This window comes from Coloeus monedula, assembly GCF_965178545.1.
Source record: "Coloeus monedula genome assembly, chromosome: 6".
In the NCBI taxonomy this organism is placed as follows: domain Eukaryota; kingdom Metazoa; phylum Chordata; class Aves; order Passeriformes; family Corvidae; genus Coloeus; species Coloeus monedula.
In genome coordinates, this window is record NC_138786.1 from 28,243,617 (window position 1) to 28,263,246 (window position 19,630).

Genomic DNA, 19,630 nt, shown 5'->3' on the forward strand with positions numbered 1-19,630 from the left:
GATGGAAGGCAGCTGAAAAAAAACAAAGCAAACATACATGAAGTCCTGCAAAAGAGCAGATAAATTATGAAGACTATCTGAAAAGAAGTGTAATATATTAATGCAGTCTAACTGATCTGAAAAATGTTTTTTCTTGATCAAACAATGCTAGTCATTATCAATGCTAAAAACTAAATCTTTGTCCTATGACAAATTATATGCGAAAAAATTGAACAATACTGAATTAGTAACTGCTGATACCTGAAGTTGTTTGAGAATACTATGTTAAATATCATACAGTAATGTGAAATGACAGAAGCTTTTTCACCTAAACTCATACTTAAGATGGTAAGAAGAAATCTCAGCAGTAAATGGGCAGCAGTTAGGAAACTGAGTTGATAGCAAAGAATAACTTAGCAATTATGAAACCGTGCAGTTGCTATAGCAAGGTTTAAAATGCTGTGTGTACATATATATTAAAAAATATTCAAAATACCATTAAAAAGACTTCTGTCGGGAGCAAAAAATGTCAATTGCCTAGATTTCCGAGCAGGTAGAATTACAAAACCGACAGGAGAAAAAGCAAAAGTTTACATGCTGTATCTATAAGGAAACAGGATGAGACACTGATTTCTTCGTACGCCTGGATTTCGTTTTGTTCTAACCTAGGCATTTCCAGGCACCCCTGCGGCTGGAGGGGAAAGCGGGAACGCTCAGCGCCCAGGCAGCGGGGAGAGAGGCGGGATCCCCCGGCCTCGCCGGATAAAACCGCCAGCAGAAGGGGAGCGCCCACCCCCGGCCCCGCTGGCATCCGTCCTCCGAGCCAACCGCGGCCGAGCGCGGGGCGGCCCGGCCGCCGGGGAGGTGGACGCGGAAGTGCCGGGGCCGGCGGCGGAGGGCTCGCCCGGGGCGGGCGCGGTGGCGGCGCGGCGCAGGATGCTGGGGCTGGCGGCGGGGCTGCTGGCGGCGGCCGCCGTGGCGCTGCTGCTGGACTGGTACGGGCCGCCGGGGGCGCCGCCGGGCCCGGGCCAGCGCCGCCGCTGGGCCCCGCAGCCCGCGCCCGGGGCGGCCGCCGCCAGCCTGCTGTGGGTCGTGCAGGTGAGCGGGGCCGGGCGGGCGAGGGGCGGCCGAGCCGCGGGCACAGCGGGGGCGCGCAGTCAAGCGCAGGTTACAGGTGTTTTGCCAGGCTGCCCGAAAGGTCGCGTTGAGGAGTATGTTCCGTGCCGGCAGCTCGATGTGCAGCTGCAGTGCGAGCTGCAGGCTGAGCTCTGGGGGGCGGCAGCCGGAGGCGAAAGGCCGTGACCTGTCACCCTTTACACAGCGAAGGGCACGGGACATGGGGACCTGTGGCCCAGCCAGGGGAGCGGACGCTCAGAGACAGCAGGAGCACGCAGCCCCCAGACTTTCCTCCTCTCAGCCTGTGAGGGTATAAAAGCCCGGGGATTCCTTTCTTTGGGACCCCTTCTCAGAGGTACCCGACTCGAACTGTTATTTTGTTAGTTATTGCACCAAAATTAAATTATTTTAAGGATCCCGAAGTCTTAGACCCTGCTATGGGAAGCCTGGGGCTGAGCTGGTAAGGAAACCTGGTCTGACCGTGAGTGTGTGGGGTGTAGCTGTGAAGGACCTCGGTCCCAGCTCAGGTGGTGCGAGTGTGACTGCCAGAGTGGCTCCTGGATAGTTGGACAGAGAAGTTTCCTTATCAGATCTGATGCGTGTAGTGGAAGTGGGTAATTAAAAATCACCTAATTATTACACTACCCTATACATTGCATCAGTACCTGATGCGGTATTATCTAATATCCCGGGGAGAAATGCAGGCTCTGCCTGTCCCTTTCCCCATCCAAAAACTCGGAAAAGTTGTGTGGCTGAGAAAATAGCGTTACTGATTTATAGCAACAGAAGGTACTGGGCCAGTATTCAGACAGTTAAATGTACACAGCTTTGTTTTCAGGTTAAACATAAAATCCAGGTTGACCTGGCATAGTCCTGGAAGCAAATTGTGACATCTTAGTGCTTCTGTGGCCTCTTCTGACTCTTCTCCCCAGAGCATTCCTGAAAGCACTTACTGTAGAACTAGCCACAGAAGTGTTTACATACTTGTAGTTCATCTGTGGCTGAGATGTCACAGGGGTTGCTGTGCATTTCCTTCTAAAAAATAGCTGCTTTTACTGTTTTGTTTTCATTCTCAATCTCAAGAACATTTTGCCTGACTATTAGCTGCAGGTAGTGCTCTTAGTGAATGAGCTGGCATATATTAGTCCTGTGGTTCTTTCCAATTGTGGTGTTGGTTTTTTTCAGTATTTTTTCCTTAAGTGACTTAAGGCTTATTTTTACTGCAGAGTAGATTTCAAGATGAGAGATATGTGTGAATTAATGTAAGGAAAGCCCCCATCCTGAGTAGCTCTCTTGTGAAGAGTCAGATACAGCAGCATATTGCAGCTGCAGAGCTATACTGACAAGCAGCATGCACAGGCCCGTGTTTCTCTTGCCATGTTCTCTCTGGCTGTGTCACTTCAAGTGGAGTTCTCCCAAGGATAGGTCACAGTAAAGCTAATTTGAGACTTGGCTTTACTTTCAAGTGGTTATGTTCTCTTTCAGACATGCTCTTTAACAGCTGCTTTATCATTGACCTAACTTGGAAACTAATCAAGCACCAAATCCAGCCCTGTGCCTGATGATGTTGTGGGAAACAGGCTTCAGACTCCCTGGTGACTCCATAGGTCTAGCCTAGGTCATTGGATAGAGCTCAAGATGGTCAGTTCTGCCCACAACAGTTCCTGCCTTGTTTTTCTTCCCATCCACAGGACTATCTCTTCTTAAACTAAACTAAATCACAGTCTTTTTACTTTAATCTTCTATTAATGGCTCGTTCACCTTTACTGTAGCAGAATTTCCTTTCTCACCCAGTGCCAAATAGACACTCTAGTTCGATATTTGACAAGCTTATAATTATTTCTCCCATTTCTGCCAGCTGGATGCATTCTACTGTTGCTCTAGACCTTGTAATTCTCCCTTGTTAATGCCTTCCTGTCCTGAACCACGTCTTTGCTAGATAAAGAATGTTAATGGGGATTTCTCTTCACCCCTAAATCTCTTCCAACCCATTTTAATGAAAGTAACTGCCGATGATGCAATGAGAAGTCAAGTATCCATATCAGTCAGAGGGAGGGGAAAAAGAAGCAAGCTGGCTTTCACCTATATTTCGGAAATTAAGTAAGAGCATTACAAGCTTTTCATCTTGCCCAATGTCTTTCCTTTTATTGGGATATCATCTAAAGTGAATTAAAAATTTAAAAAAAAAAAGGAAAAAACTCCTAAGATCTTCATGTGTCATGGCTGTTAATGATGACAGAAACTTAGTCCCAGCTCTCAGAAGTCCCTGGACACTGTAACTCTTAGATGACAAGTTAAACCTTTTTGAAATCTTAAACTCATATCATAATATGGGGAAGAAATGTGGGAAGGTCATTGTAGGAAATCAGGCTTCCCAACCACTTTCTGCTGTAAGGTTGGAAATTTACATCTGCTGTAGTTATTGGTAGAGCAGGAGTAAGCTTTCTTGTAAGAGTGTTTTTTCTCAAGAATGAAGATTGTAGAAGTTTTTATTTTCTCTGATTGCTGAAATAAATTAATTGCAAATCCACAGGCTGAAAAGAAGCAAAACAAGTTGTATCCTTGTCAATGATTAAATGAAGTTTGATGTGTTGAGGTAGTTTTGCTGTGTTCTTTGCTTCACTCTAGTTTGAATGCATCAATGAAAGTGAAGATAAAGTTGTATCTAAAAGTGTTTGCCTTCTTTAGCATGTAATTCTGATCCGGGCAAAAATTCCATGTAATTCCAAATGGGGGATATTCCTAAGCAGAATTAAATACTATATTCAGGTAATAAATTCTTTCTATACAGATGACTGAATAAGTAGAAGTAAATAATTTTTCTCCAAGATATTTTATCTGGATTTTCCAAAAAACTAGAAGCTTTACAAGAACAGGTTTATTAAACTGAATGTAAAAGTTAGTGTTTTTCTTTCCAAGTGATATTGTCAGATGGTCATGAGCATGTGCTTACTGTTTTTTGAGCATCAAATACCATTTGTTTAAACCAACGAGGACAATTAATTAATTGATTGACTGAAGTGGAATGGGAAGTGGAATTGAAACCATTCACCCAAGATTTTTTGTGTACAGTACTGAAAAGCCGCAATGTAAAAAAATAGAGAAATCTTACTTTCCTTATTCTCCCCAAATGGCTCTTCTGATGTGAGGGCTTTGACTGATTCAGAAATGAACAGCATCTTTTACAGTTACATACAAGTCATATCATCAGTTCTTGGGCAATCTTTACCTTCTTGAAGGCACGTGCAATGGAATCTAAAAACACTGGTTAGCTCCATTGAAGTGCATGGATAGAATGTTAAAAATCTTTTCACTCAGCTACTGGAAATGTCACCACAGGTACAAAATACATTTTCAGTATATTTCAAGTTCTAGGTAGCTTTAACCTATGGCTTTGCAGAACTACTTTGTATTCTTACTTGCAGCAAAACCACTGTGTTGCACAGAAACTCAAAGAATTTGAAAGGCAACAGGACACTCGCAGTCATCACAACTTACTGTGGATAGCTAAGTATTTCCTCATATTATTGTATGCCCTTAGTTGTAAGGAAATTTTCTTGATGTAAATGTGATTTTAGGGATTAGAGTTGCAATATCATTTTCTTGTTCTGTTTTTGTTTTTCCCCAGTCACCCACTCTTGTTTTTCCCTGTATCCCTTATACTGATATGAATCACTGTGACTGCTCTTACGTTGCATTCTTACGTGTATTGGCTTTGCAGAACAATGTGGGTAGCAATAACCCTCTACTTGGGGCAGTGTTTCATTCTTCTCTTTTGCAGGTGTCAGATATTCATATCAGCAAATTTCGGGATCCCAAACGAGCTCCTGACTTTGAAAAGTTCTGTTCTGAAACAATTGATGTAATTCAGCCTGCACTTGTTCTAGCAACAGGTAAGCAATTGAAAGGTGTGAATTTCCTGATGAGTGTACTGTCAAAGAAGCAGCAAATAGGCAAAATTCTAGGATCTCAAGAGAGAATTTCAAAGCATTAAGGTATTTTAAGCAATGGAAATGGAATTGCAGCTGAAGTGAGACTGCTAGAAGCTGAAAAAAATAACTTCTCAACAAGAGAATTCTTTTTTCTTCAGCATTCAGTTTCTTCAGTGAGTTTAGTGTGTTTTATATGTAACAGACGCAATTGTGTAATATAGCTATTTTTTTCCCAATATGTGTTGCTGCATCTTAGTCCTTGCTAGCAGTTACCTTCCCTCTTGTCCTGGTAATGATTCTACATTCTTTGTGTTTGAAATTACAGAAGTGTGTGTGGTTAGTCATTAGGAGACAGTTCCTCGCTCAGAACAATCCCTGCTTATTTGTATGCAATTCACCTTTGAAGTAATGTAAGATTTATTGCTGGTTTCCATTTGAACATATCATACCAAGAGAGGTGAAATAAGCCTTGCCACTTCATTTGACACCTTGCTATTGAAATGGATTAAGTTTTGACAAGTAAATCAAAAAGACTTTGAGCCATTACTGTATGCAAGGCTTTAGAATCTTAATGCTAGACCTGAAGTTTTGTTTCTACAGAGAGTTACTTATCTAATTAGTAAAAGTGCTGCAGTGATGTGGTTGATGGATGTCTGATGAGGCTGCTGCATCTGCATTAGAAGGCATTTACCCTGACCTTGTGGACCAGATACAGGAACATCCAGAATGCACCCAGGCCTGCAGCAACTTAAACTTGGAGGCAGGGATGGCATGCTTGTCTAGTTACAGTATTTGTATAAGCTGTGTAGGCCTCTAGTTATATCTCACCTTTGTACACTTTCAGGTGATCTGACAGATGCTAAGACAAGAGATAAACTGGGATCTGAGCAGGTGGAAGATGAGTGGAAAACTTACCAGTCAATCCTGAAGAGATCAAGGGTCATGGAAAAAACCAAGTGGATAGACATCAAAGGGAATCATGGTAAGAGGAAAAGGAAACATTTCTGTCTTTCCTGTGATTGCAGATCACAGAATATAGAAGTAAAGTGTTAGTACTCACTAGTGTGTTAGTAGTCATGACTCAGGAGAAGGGCTTGCCATCCACATGTCTATTGAGGACACACTTTGTTTGCAAGCTCTTAATGGAGTTTTAGTACCAGAGAATTAAGAGTCTCTTGCCTGTCAAGTGGTAGAACATGACTTCAGATGTTAGTTTCCACATCATTATGTTATATACCACATTATTTAATGGAGGGGCAAACTGTAACCTTACCATACTAAAGAAATTGTTTCCATTTACTTTTCATAGACTTCCCCCTCACAGGTTTAAGTTTAAAAGGTGTCAAATGTCCAGCAGCTAAAGGAAATTTGGTCCCTTTTGAATAGAAGAGACTCATGGGAGTTTATATCCATAAGTTGTTGCCACATTCTAAGCATTCAAACACAAGCTGACAATCTTGTAGGCTGTATAAACAGGCTGTTACAGGAAGGGCAGAACTAGAAAGCCGAGCACTGGGGGGAAAAAGTGCATGCTTTGTCATATATAACCATATGCCCTATTAGGCTTCTATTACCAGCATTAATGGAGTTGCAGTACAGGCCTCCCCCAGCTGATGTCTGTTCTACACACACAGTTCTCTGATGCTATGGCAACTTTATTTTCTGCAAATGAGTTAAATCTTACTTACAGAGCATGCACCCAGTCCAAAAAAGCGTCTGAAAAGCTCTGTAGTCAAAATGGAGACAGATTTAGGTTTTAGCCACTAAATAACAATTTATATCCCTGCAATGCCTTTATCTTTGAATTGAAACTTAAATGAGAAAACCATTGCCATTTAACTTCACTGAGTATATGTCACCTCTGCACAGCTAGACGGTCTGCTTGTCAATCACACATTTTAAAGAAAGTAGTTCTTGAGCACCTGCTGAGACTGCTTTATCTCAGCATTACCTAGTTAGATACAAGGGCCAATGATCAATTTGATCTGAAAGTTTCTTTATTTCCTTTTTTTCTCCCTTACAGATTCATTCAACATTCCACGCCTGGATAGTGTTCAGAATTATTACAGGTACTTTTATTTACCATACAGGTGCTGCTATATTCAAGGTCAAATTCACTATTCTGTTTTCAGTTATCACATATATACTTTTTCACTAACTATCCTATAGCCCAGGATCATATCTACTATTCCCTCTGTCTTTTGCATTGTCAGTTAGTGGAGCAGAATCAATTGAGAAAATAGAGAATTCTTTGTGCAGTTTTCTTATCTCTTATCCTTCTCTGTTTTGTGATTGAGTGTGTTAATCTGTCCATGTCTCCAAATTTTTTAGTCACACTCTAGGAGAGAGAAGATGGAAGACTGAAATGGAGTTGATTTTTTAATATACAAAAATATAAATAATATAAAAAATATTAAAATTATAAAAATTGTTGGCAGAAATAAAAATAGAAGCTAGGGAAAACAGTTATTCAATACCATATTTTGTTTTTCATCATGCATTAAAATTAAAGAATGGAGTGGGTTGTATTGAAATGCAATATTTTTACACAAAAACATAGGTTCCTCTTACATGTTCACAGCATTAGCAGAGGATTAATCAACTGTTACACATACTCCAAGTGGGACTAAAGGAAGAAATTTCATTGAAGCTGATGATGTTCATACAGATAATGTTAACGTCAAAAAAAATATTGTGAAAGGGTTTTTATGGCATTAGAAGTATTGGAAACTTGTTTTTAATATATTGGCTTGTATTCTATTCAGGTCAACCTTTCTGGCAATTTTATTGTTCTGATTGGTGGAGGAACAGGGACATGAACTGATTTCTGGATGACTGTGTTCAAACTATACCCATCATCTGAACTCAGGAATGTTTCAGCTTCCACATATAATGCAGGGAGTGAAACAAAACTGGAACAACTCAAAAAAACCAAATACACACACAAAAGCCCAACCCAAAGCCCCAAAATAAAATTTAAAAAAAAAATTAAACTTAATGAATGTTAGTGATTCTCAGATTAACTCACAATCATTTTAGTTACAGAATTTAATCCTTAATAGAACAATTTAGGTGGTAATGTTAGTTGAAATGTTATGTCTTTGCCAGTGGAAGATATGTACAATTCCCATCTAGCATAAACTATCAAAAGCACTTCAATTTTATAAGTCAGAAATAGTGAAATTACCTGTTGTTAATGGAAGGAGAGAAAGCAATGTATGTTTGTCATGGTTACAAGCTTTCCTAACGTCAGTACTTCCATTTTATTTTGTAAGGAAATACTCTGCCTGGCGTAAAGATGGCTCTTTCCATTACATCCACACTACCTCTTTTGGGAACTATTCATTCATCTGCGTGGATGCTACACTCAGCCCAGGCCCTAAGAGACCCTATAATTTCTTTGGGATTTTAAACATGGTACTGTATAAGTCTTTGCATTCCATTTTGCTGGCTGTTTTATTTCTGTAGTGGTTTATTTGGAGGTTTGGAGGGTTTTTTTATGTGGAAGAATTGTTTGAAAGATTTGTGTTCATCTAAAAGAGTGTTTACATTTTTCAGTTATTATGCATATGAGACATTTATTTAGCAAAATGGATTTGTCACCTGCCTGTTTCAGAATCAAATGGCAGAGCTGTCTTTGATGGGAACAGAAAGTCTACACAGCAACCATACTATCTGGTTTGGCCATTATCCCACCTCAACAATCATCTCCCCATCCCCTGGAATACGAACATTAATGAGGTAAGATCTTCTTATCCTGTATGTTTTCAGCCTGAAGTACATTTCCTGCCTCTCTTCACATGCTTATCTATCACCTTTCAGGTTTTCTGCAGTGATATTTCCTTCCCACCCCAATAATCACAATTCTTACATTCTTTTTTTAGTTCTGCCACAGCCTATTTATGTGGACATCTCCATACAATGGGTGGGCTGATGCCAGTCTTGCACAGTCGGCACCGTGGTGGCACTCTGGAACTTGAATTGGGAGACTGGATGGATAATAGGAGGTAAGTAAAGCCCATATGAGCAAATTATTATATGAAGCCTACCTTGCTGTACTGTGATTCCCTTTGATGCTGTGCAGTGAATTTGAAAGAAGCATGAGATCAGCCTGACTGGTTATTACTATTAATGCTTTTGAAAAAAGGCTTTGTGTATATGTTTGGGATTTTCCCCCCATACCAACAGTGTGATAATAAATTAAATAATTTTTTATTCATGTAGAAATTAAAATAGGGACATCTAAATGTGCCTTTAGTATGTGTTTAGTATTAAAATGTAGACGAAGAAATTGTAATAAAATTCAGCATCACTACTTCAAAATACACATGCTCTGCACTAGCTGTTAGAATTCTTGACACAGAAATAGTCCACCTGAGAAATGTTACCTTACTAACATATCAAAAAATGTCTGATGCTATATGGAGTGTATAGCAGTATTTTAGCTTTTATTCTGCAGTAATCCAAAGAAAGATACTGGTGTGCATACAGGGAAAGAGCACACTGGGGCCTTTGTCCTTAACTGGAGTGCCCACACAGACACTGTGGAAATGTACATTATATTTGAATTCTTTAATATAATGTTCATCCATCTGATTCATGTGCAAAATTCCATAGATCTTCACACTTGGAACTTTGAGTACTGCTTCCATGATTCATTATAAAAATTAACCTCATCAGAGGTAAGCAACTGTACAGTTAATACAGCAGAGTTGGCAAATGTAAGATCAACTACAGAAGAGAATAAATGGAAAATAAAGCCAGGTTCTGTTTGGGAACTTGAGAAGCATGGGAATCAATCTTCACACATCAGTTTGTATTAACAAAATCTTTTACCTTTCATTATAGGTACCGGATCCTTGCGTTTGACCACGACCTCCTCAGCTTCGCAGATCTTAACTTTGAAGAGTGGCCTGTGGTTCTCATCACCAATCCCAAATCCTTCCTTTACAGCAGTTCTACTCATGAACCACTAGTCAAAATTCTTTATTCCACTCATATCAGGTACCCTGTAATGTCTCGATTTCACAGTATTTAACTATATTTATATGTATATACACAAAACCTTTTTTTAAATATGCATCTACTGTTCTCAGAATTCACTTTTCTCTGGAAGATTGTTCCAGAGAGCTCTCTTTGTATCATACCTGTGATAAAAAGATTGTATAGTAGTAATTCATGTTTGTTTTAATTATTCAGTTATTTTCCCTTAAGTCAGTTTGAACTTTAGGTAACCAAAGCTGATTGATTAATATATAATTAAAATGAATTAATATGTAATCAATATGCATAGATTAATCTGTTATTCATCTCACATGTTCACATCGACTCTGCTGATTTCAGGATTTTGTCTATTTTTCTAAATGTTTTCTCTATTCACTTTAGACTTCTTAGCTTCTTGTTTTTTCAATTCTATATGCCTTATATATATTAAAAAAAGAGAAGCCTCTGCCAATTTTCATACTGGTTTTAAATCTATCTTTCCAGTTTTACCATATCCATTTAATTTTTACATTTATATTTCAAATTTCTAGGCCCTTTTCAATATTTTATATTTGCTGTTAGACCAATCTGCTTGAAATACTGCATACATAGAGTTACAATCAAAAGAAGTTTGTCGAATTTTTCAGTTAGGGAGCAGTATCCTACTAAGTGTCCTAATTACTTTCCAGTTTCCTACTCAGAACCTTACCTGAACATTCTTATGATTATATTACATATATGAACTGGTAGAATTGCTCACCATAGCTGTACGAAACTCCTTCATTTGACTAAAATATGCTCTGAAATGCCTTTTGTATTACCAGAAATGAAAGGAATCATATGTGCAGTATTTTGAGTGTGTATTAGTATCACTGTTTCTATGAATATAAGCACTGCCAAGTGACAGTACATTTGTTGGTATCCTGAGATCTGTAATATCAGTCTTGCATTCTACTCCATTTCTCCTAAATGCAGTTACAAACTCTGAGAGGTTATATTCTGACTAGCAAAAAAAAAAAAAAAAAAGGAAAGAAACCCACTTCCAGTAACAAAGGACTTTAGAGAGAGAGACCTTGGCAATTTTTAATGAAGCCATCTACAAGTGTTTGGTTATGTGTCTATGTGTGCTGGAGGATGCATACCACTTGTATTAGCAAATGTTTTGAAGAAAGAGTTCTAAAATTATTTCTGCCAGGACCTTAAAATCTCTGCCACCTTTTTGTCTGTTCCACAGCCAGTTTTCTATCCTGTTCTTTTGTGTAGTGTTATACAGAACTACTTTTTTTTAACTGTAGGAAAGAGCTACCATGTTACCATTAGCCTACAGATATTTCATTGTTTTAATTTCTAAATCTTTTGAACTCTTTATTACAAGGTAACTTAACCTTTAGGGACTTTCTTTTATGGAAGTAATAACATATCTGCAAGTCCTGTAACAAATCTGTTTATTTTGCTCTCTATTTACTCCTTAGAATTCTGGCATTCTCTCCTTCTGTCATTATTTCTGTCAAAGTCTTCATAGATGGAGTTCACCTGGGGAATGCACATCAGGTGTCTGGCCCTCTCTATGTGCTAAAGTGGAGCCCACAAAACTACAGTGAAGGGTTCCATCACATAGATGTCACTGTACAGGTAAGGTACTGGTTGGCATTCTTTGTATTGAATTTTATTTTCTTGTCATGGCTTCTCCATCACCCTCTTGCCTCACATAACTAGGAACAAAATACATGATAACAGGCTTAGTTTCACATCTGTCTGATTACAAAACCAAAGGATTTAATAAAGGACTAAACACTGACGGCTAAGCACCAAAATATTCATAAAGCTGCTGGGCTAAAGAAACATTATTTTTCATAAGAAATAAAATAAGACATAACAAAAGAGCAAACTTGACTTGAAATTGGCCAGAAATGTCAAAAATTACAAGAAAGGGTTCTTAGAGTTTATAAACAACAAGCAGAAACAGAAGGAAAATACTGGCCTGGTGTTAAACAGCAGAGGTGAATTAGTCATCAACAATGCTGAAAAGGCAGAGGTTCTCAACACTTTCTTCACCTCTGTCTTTACCAGCAGTGTTGGGCCTCAGGCCTTGGGAGCAAGGATCAAGGTTGATACAGAGACCCACTGCCAGTGAAGGAAGAGTTGGTGTGAGACCTGTCGCAGGAGCTTGATCCTACAGATCAATGGCCCCTGACAGTTTCCACCCCAGTGTTAGGAGACCTGGTTGACATCATTGTGAGGCAACTCTCCATAGTCTTGGAGAAGTTGTGGAGATCAGGGGGCATCCCAGAAAACTGGCAGAAGGCTAATGACACTCCTGTCTACAAAGAAGGGCTTAAAGGAGGATCCAGGAAATTACAGGTCCATCAGTCTTAGTTCAGTCCTGGGGAAAATTAGGAAACAAATCCTTGTATTGCAAGTCAGATGAAGCACATGACTGGGAAGAGCCAACACAAATTGACTGAGGGCAAATTGTGGGCCAAGGAGAACATTATGGAGTTCATCAAGGAGAAGTGTAAGGACTTGCACCCAGAAAAACATAATCCCAAAGTGCAGCACAGGCTGTGATCTGGCTGGCTGGGGAGCAGCTCTGTGAAAAGAGACCTCAGTGTCCTGGTGGCCCACAAGCTCACTGTGAATGAGGAGTGCATGGTGCAGCAGAGAAAACCAACTGGATGCCGGGGTGCATCCACAAGGGCATCACCAGCCGAGGTAAGTCGCTTCCTGCTCTACTGAGTGCTTGTCAGGCCACACCTGGAACACTGTGCTCAAAGTGCTGAATAAATGACAATAAACAATAAACAAATACTCATATATCTATGTGAGTTTATGGCAAATACATCAGAAATGAAGCACAACAAAACTTCAAAATATTTTAGTATGGGCTATTACCTAGAATTGAACTTTCAGGAAACAATTGGACAGGGGGGCAGTAAACAGTCAGTCTTCTGTAAGTTGCTGAATCTCTGACCAGCTCTTCTTCATATGTAGAACTTTCAGATTTTGATTTTATAATCACCAATTTACTTGAAACTGCAGAATTGACTGTAAGTAATCCTTTGAAGGTAGAATTTAATACAGGAAAAGCTGCAATGATAATTAGGAACTTTAACTAGACAGTTTTTTGTATTACTGGCATGTAATTGCTCTCATTTTATATCAATCTAGGATGCTTCAGGAAGAATTGGCACACAGGGCCATTTATTTGGTATGGAAGAAAATCTCTCTCTTAGATTTGACTTTTGGCCATCTGTTATTCTTCTCAGTGACCACTATGTTCTAGTAAGTACTTTCAGCAAAACAGCTGTTATTCCATGTTGGTTTCCCAAGTGGCAGTAGGAATTTTCCTAATTCCTGGTAGACTTGAATGCACTTTACTTTTCCAGATATGACTCTGTTGGAATTCCAAAACATTTGAAGTTTCTCAAGTTCCCACTTCAACCACAAATGTGCAGCAATGGTCCATGCAAACAGTTGACTACTTCCCAATTATCCATTTTTGGCCAAAAGTATACGCACATTTTGTGCAAGCAAGAAATTGCAAAGGGGCTACTGGAGATAGTAGAAAAAGGAAATATTAAATCAAAGAGAAATTCACTGCGATCTGTTGCAATATGTTTTCTGGCAAGAATGCTCGAATATTCTCACTGTCAGCTGCTGACATTATAACTAGATCCAGCAAAGTGGAGGGCAAAATCCCCATCAACTTTAGGAAGTTCCAGGTCATATCCACATGTGTTACAGCTCAGTACATGCAAAGAAGGATGTCATGTCATAATGGTTTAGGTGCACTTCTAGAACAACATAAGAAAGTCCACATGGCTATGGTTCGTTGTAGTAATTGGCTCAAAATTATTATCTTAGCTTTGTTAATCACTCACACTTTCTACACAATGTCATGAACTGCATTTCTCCTCAGTGCAGTGCTCAGATAGTGTTTTGCCTTGGAAGTGTAATTACACTTTTTCAATAGATGTGTGTACAGACCCTGTTTTTTAAAGATTCAGGTCTATTATTTCAGCCATTCAGCAGAATTCAAGTCAGTACAATACAAATCCAACAACTTAGAAACCCTTAGGTTTCCTTTTTATTCTTCATTTCAATGACACCAAAAAGCTTTGAATATGTGTTTCAAATAGAAATCTATCAGTGTCCATGAGGCATGCTCCAAGGCTGCTACTACTCCAGGGCTGGCTTACAGTCAAAACTGTCTTTTCAGGCTCGTGTGCTCTTTGGACTGGTTGTGCTGATTCAGATCACCTTGCTTGTTGTTTTCAGACACCTCCAAAAGCCAGTACTCAAAGGTATGAACTAATGTTTGCTGTGGTTTTTAGTGGATCCGTTTTCCCTTAAACTTTTTACTGTTGACCTGTGTGCTAACAACATGTAAGTAATTGTGCTGTTAATCACCATATGGATTTCACATCTGCTACTGAGGGGTTTTATTGGTTTCTCAGAAGCTGCTGTTGTGCTTTTAAGGGAACCTGGAAAACCTCCAATATATCAAATAAAGTAAACTAGAAACTTGAGCAGGTATCTTTGTTGAAACAAAAATTCAGTTGACTGAAGTCCAAGGTTTTATTTTAATTTTCTCATTGAAGAATCCAATGCATAGGGAAAGGAATGTTTTGTTTTGTATTTGTTCTGTATGTGTGTTTACTTCACTACAGTTGTCACACAATTCTCTCTCGCCTGAGTGAAGAAACAGATTTCCTTCTGCAAAGATAATATTTGTTAATTTTTGCAAAGATTATGAACAGGATTGGGTCTTTCTCAAAATAATATTAAGGTCATTTCTGTCATAACTTGATACTTTGTTAGTGATAGATTTAGTAAATGAAAATTATTACTATTAAGGTCATGGCATTTATCCTTTAAACAATTGTTTGAACCACACCTTACTAATGAGATTTTTCTGGAAGCCACCTCCCTTCCTATTCATGTCAGCGTTTGTCCCTTCCTTTATACTCCTAACCATGTAGCATCCTGAGGTAACTACAGTAACTGCTTACATAGAAAAGGATCAGATTTTCAGTTGCCTTTATGGAACTCAGCAGCTAAATATTAAAAGAACTGATTCTGTGGTCAGCTAGGTCCATGTGGACCATGACAAATGTTTGACAAATTAGTGAACAAGTTTGTTACAGCTGTTGATTTCCAAAGGTGAAGCTTGCCCTCTGCAGGTTAATTCTTTGTGAGAAGGCCACGTAACAGGTGTAACTCTACAAGCTAGCTTTGATAGGAAGGCTCTCTTGATATGTGAATTGTCTGCTTCAGTTAGAGAGCTAATATTGCTTTTTTCTGTTAGCACCACACACTTGTCAGAATAATGTCATTTTAATGCCTAGCCTTAATTTTGAGTTGCTATCAGATCTCACTAAAGTAGATTGAATCAAAAGAAATCCAATTAATCTAGTCCATGGTGACCTGCCTTTCTGGGTTTCCAGAGTTACTGTTTTGATTCTCTTAGTTTTCATTTAATATATACTTTGTCCATGCTTTTCATTCTAGCTAACTTCATTTTCTGGGTATAGAATGGTCATTCAGTTTTATGTCCATACAGTAAGTGTATTCCTTTAGAATGGCAGGTTCCTCTGCTGTTTTTAATATAGATTGTTATATTTATTGGTTCTTTACTTTCAGTTATCACAGTAATAGTAATGCATTCTTTTGCATTTTTCTGTAGACATACCAAATAATATTTTTATGTTTCTTATTTAAAAGAATGAGTAAATAATGTGCAGATTTGTTTCAGAAAGACCAGTATTTTACATACATATATATCTGGGGAGGTGTTGCAACCTGAATTAAGTGTATTTTTCTTAAATGTTGTCTCTGTTTAGAAAAGCCAGGATTACTTACTCTGACTTCGTATTCCCTTCATGTCTTCAGTAAAACAAACACCTTCTATTACTCAATTCTGGTTCTGAATTTATACACCATTCTGGGTAAGTAGCCTAGAGTACTGGAGGACATGAATTAATATTTTGAAATTACACATCAGATCCTGATGAAAATTAAGAATTCTAACATCTTGGAGAGTGGGGAAAATTTACTTAAATTATAAAATCTATGTGGAACTTTAAAAGTTAATGTACAAAGAGACAAAAGGTTTATTTGTAAGAGCCTAACTTAGAACCCCTGAAGTAATTTACTCTGAAAGCAAAATGAGTATTTTTAACTTTAGTTTGGTTTTCACTTATTTTTTGATGGTTAGCATCAGAGCTAACAATCTGAGCTTCTTCTCCTCTGATAATGTGTTACTGAAATAGCTATTTTCTTGTTAGTGTAGTATGCATAACATAGAGCAGCCTATTTTAATTTCTGTGCTGAGCCTGGCTGGAATTGTTTGTGGCCACATTTTTCATATATCTTACTGTAATTCTGGGAAAAAGCTACCCTTTGAAAGGATCCACCTTTTCACCTCTCTCATAAGGAAGATGTTATATATGGTGTTGAAAATTGTCAGAGAGATGAAACTAACTTAAAAGTATTTTCATTACATGCCACAACCCCCTGTCATACTGTGGTATTTTTACACCAGACTGCTGTTTGCTGAATATGAAAACACGAGGCTGATTACTAGGGACAAGCAAAAGAGAAGTCTCAGGGTACAAAGGGCCATGTGGCAAAGGGCTGTGTCTCTGTTGTGCTTCCTGATGGTGGTGCTTGGTTTCTTCTCTTGCAGGACCATGGTTTGTAGGTGAACTGATAGATGGCCAGATGGGGGCCTGTTTTTCCTTCGGGGTGTTTGTTGGTGGCTCCTTCTTACAGGGCAGTATGACATTTGTGGTTGGGATTTTACAGGTATGTATTTATAAAATAAAGGCTGAAAAACTGCTTTTTTTTCTCTGGGACTTTTTTCCAATTTTTAAAAATAGTTTTATAAAGAAAGGAGTCTTGGAAGTAGAGAGATTAGTGACCATGCCTGACTACAAGAGGTCTTTCTTACCTTTCTGCAGATTTAAAGGGCAGAAAGGAAGGAGGCTGTGCATTATTTTCACAAACTTCTCTTTCTCTAATAAAATGATGTTGCTTTGGACTCTTTGGATATCTGGATTAGAGGTCATCTCTACATATTTACAACTCTAAATTTTCTATAAATTTTTGCCCTCGGCTCACACACAGTGATTAAGCAAAAGAAACTGAGTGGCCAGGGCAGCCCTTGCACCCTTAACCCTTCAGATCAGTAGGTGTCACTCTCCAAGCACACGTAAGTCCAGTTTTCCCAGGAGTAGTTTCCCCCATTAATCTGAAAGAGAAGTTGTCATTCCTTGGCATTTAAGCTAAAGGACCAAACCACCAAACCCATGTTGCCTCCTTCTTCATGGTGTCTCCCTTGTACCAGTGTGACACCACGGTGAGCTGGGTCAGAGCTAAATTGACATACAGACCTTCTGTTTTTGCCATGCTAATTTTTTACTAAGTCTGGCTCCCTGAATCAGCTCCAGGAAATGTCAGGTGCGTGTTAGTGCCTCTTACTGGAAGGGAATGGGCGGGAATGCTTGGCCTGGGACTGAGGCACAGGCAGTTGCAGCTCTATCAGCTGCAGAGCTTCAAAGGTGCATCCTGAGATTCCATCTCTGGGAATTGTACTCAGCCCCTTAGAATGCAACAGCTTTATGTGCACATATCTTTCCAAGCCTTCATAGATGTTACCCAGAACCACTGGCTTGCTCACTGTCTTGTTTTTCTCTGCTCTTCCTTTCAGATGATGTTTTTCAACCTGCCATTGATGGCCTATCTGTGCTGGTGCCTGTTGCTGCGATGCCAGGGCCACAGCTTCCGTTCCCACCTCCGTCACGTCCGGCACCTCGTGGCTGTGCTTGTTCACCTGGCAATGGCACTGCTCCTGGCCTGGCAGGTCTATTCCTGCTATTTCCTGCAGCGAACATACGGCACCTTGGCGTTCTTCCTCTCCCCAATGAGAACATGGCTGGTGGCACTGACCTCAGCTCTGATTTATAAAACCTGGACACTGAAATCATCAGAGCTCAGAACTTACATAACAGAAATGAAAAACTGTCAGAGCTCCTGAAGTACAATATTACTACTCCAAATTCTGTCTTAAAAACTGTTGAGGTACAACCTTATTGTTTTGTGATGCTGGAATTGCACACACCCCAACCATTAGGTGGTAAGACCCAAAGCTGCACCTTCACTGCTACAGAACTGTATTAAATAGTACATGTACAACAATATGTTATATATACATACTGTAGTATACAACATACTGTTTAATACATGTTATATAATACAGTCATACATTATACATCAATACAGCAAACTGTGTCATAATCTCTTCAATGAGGTTATTCTAGTGACACAGAGATGGCTATGTCCATATGGCTCACAAATGGAAATGTTTGCCTATTACAACTGTGAATGGAAAAATACTTTTAATTAATTAAATTCCTGATTTTTATAATGCTGGGAAAAATGAGCATAGAACTTGATGAGATTTGTGCTTAACTTTTATTTCAGGGTTGACACATGTTTTTACAAGACTAGACCAGATGTCTTTATGAAGTACAGGTGATTGCAAAGGTGCTGTAGTGGCCTTCACAGCCAGAGTCCTATGCCCGTACACTTTCTTAGTTCATAATGCTGTATACGAGCAGCTTATAGGCTGTTAGGTGTGTATATATGTATTTGTGTTCATGTTTACCTGAGCTGTGCCCTATTGCTCTTTCCCTGGGAGTGTTGGCTAACTAACAAGCTCGCTCTCTGGAAGGAAGGAGTTTCGTTTTCCACTACTGAGGCTGCCAGTTCTCCCACACATGACTAGTGAAAGGACAGTGAATTATCAGTGGGTTTTCAGCTTCAAAGCAAAGAATGAAGACAATGTCCTCAGGATGGGAGAGGCTGAAGGAATAATATGGTCTGATGCCTATAAAGTCTGTAATTGAGCTGGTCAGGGCTGTGTTTCTGGGTCTCAGCCAAATGCACCGAAGAGAACTAATTTCTTTTTTTTCATTTTTTTCTAAGTCCAAAAATGATAAACAGTTAGTTACATTAATGAAGAATGCAATGATCCAGAGCCAGGAGAGCTGAGGTGCCTTGATCTGTAAAGCATACTGCATTGCTTCACAAAAGACCTGCTGTGAGTGGAACATTTAAAATACTTTAGGTAATATTACAGTAATTTATTTATGGCTCCTCAAGAAAAAAGAGAGGTAACTTATTTATGGCACCTTTGGAAAAAACCAGTAGTGACTGCAGTAGAACACAGGAAAATGAATTGGAAGAAAATATTGACTTTTTGTTATTTCTGAAAAGTGACAGTTCTCCTATTCCTTAATTTCTGTTCTTGAATGATTAATAATGTAATAGGAAAAAGAGAGAAAGAGCTCCTATTTACGTAAGTTAAATACACTGTTAAGAGAATATTGAATGCCATTTGTTGCTACATAAGTTTGTTTTGCAAAGCTGTTAGAAAATTAGAGGCAGGGTGCAAAATTTATTTATGAGAAACACTACTGGAAAACTGATAATAAAATGACATTTTACAATTAAATTACTTCTATGTGATTAGAGAGCATAAGAAGTGGCAATAAAATATTTCATATCTATACGCCATGACAAGACTGTTCTGAAAGGAGACTTTTTTGTTGTGTTAG

General features: G+C 39.0%; 1 protein-coding gene across 2 annotated transcripts; it reads left to right on the forward strand.

Moving 5' to 3' along the window:
• Window positions 1–936: 936 nt before the first annotated feature.
• TMEM62 (transmembrane protein 62) lies at window positions 937–19,595 on the forward strand. 2 transcript variants are annotated; one of them, XM_082283118.1, is made up of 14 exons: window positions 937–1,077; window positions 4,877–4,988; window positions 5,872–6,009; window positions 7,051–7,096; window positions 8,303–8,444; window positions 8,644–8,768; window positions 8,912–9,034; window positions 9,876–10,031; window positions 11,483–11,642; window positions 13,179–13,292; window positions 14,230–14,314; window positions 15,854–15,958; window positions 16,699–16,817; window positions 17,722–19,595. In XM_082283118.1, the coding sequence occupies exons 3-14, from the start codon at window positions 5,970–5,972 to the stop codon at window positions 18,046–18,048; spliced, it is 1,542 nt and encodes a 513-aa protein (XP_082139244.1). In that variant the 5' UTR covers window positions 937–1,077; window positions 4,877–4,988; window positions 5,872–5,969; the 3' UTR covers window positions 18,049–19,595. The 2 variants fall into 2 exon arrangements, with proteins under 2 accessions (XP_082139244.1, XP_082139245.1); XM_082283119.1 differs by lacking the exon at window positions 937–1,077 and adding an exon at window positions 1,366–1,450.
• Window positions 19,596–19,630: the final 35 nt, after the last annotated feature.

What these genes read in the sequence shown, in the direction of transcription:
- TMEM62 (XM_082283118.1), top strand. Translation starts at nt 5,970, where the DNA reads ATGGAAAAAACCAAGTGGATAGACATCAAAGGGAATCATG. An exon ending in AGACATCAAAGGGAATCATG is followed by an intron (nt 6,010 to 7,050) that starts GTAAGAGGAAAA and finishes TCTCCCTTACAG; the next exon opens with ATTCATTCAACATTCCACGC. An exon ending in GGAATACGAACATTAATGAG is followed by an intron (nt 8,769 to 8,911) that starts GTAAGATCTTCT and finishes TTCTTTTTTTAG; the next exon opens with TTCTGCCACAGCCTATTTAT.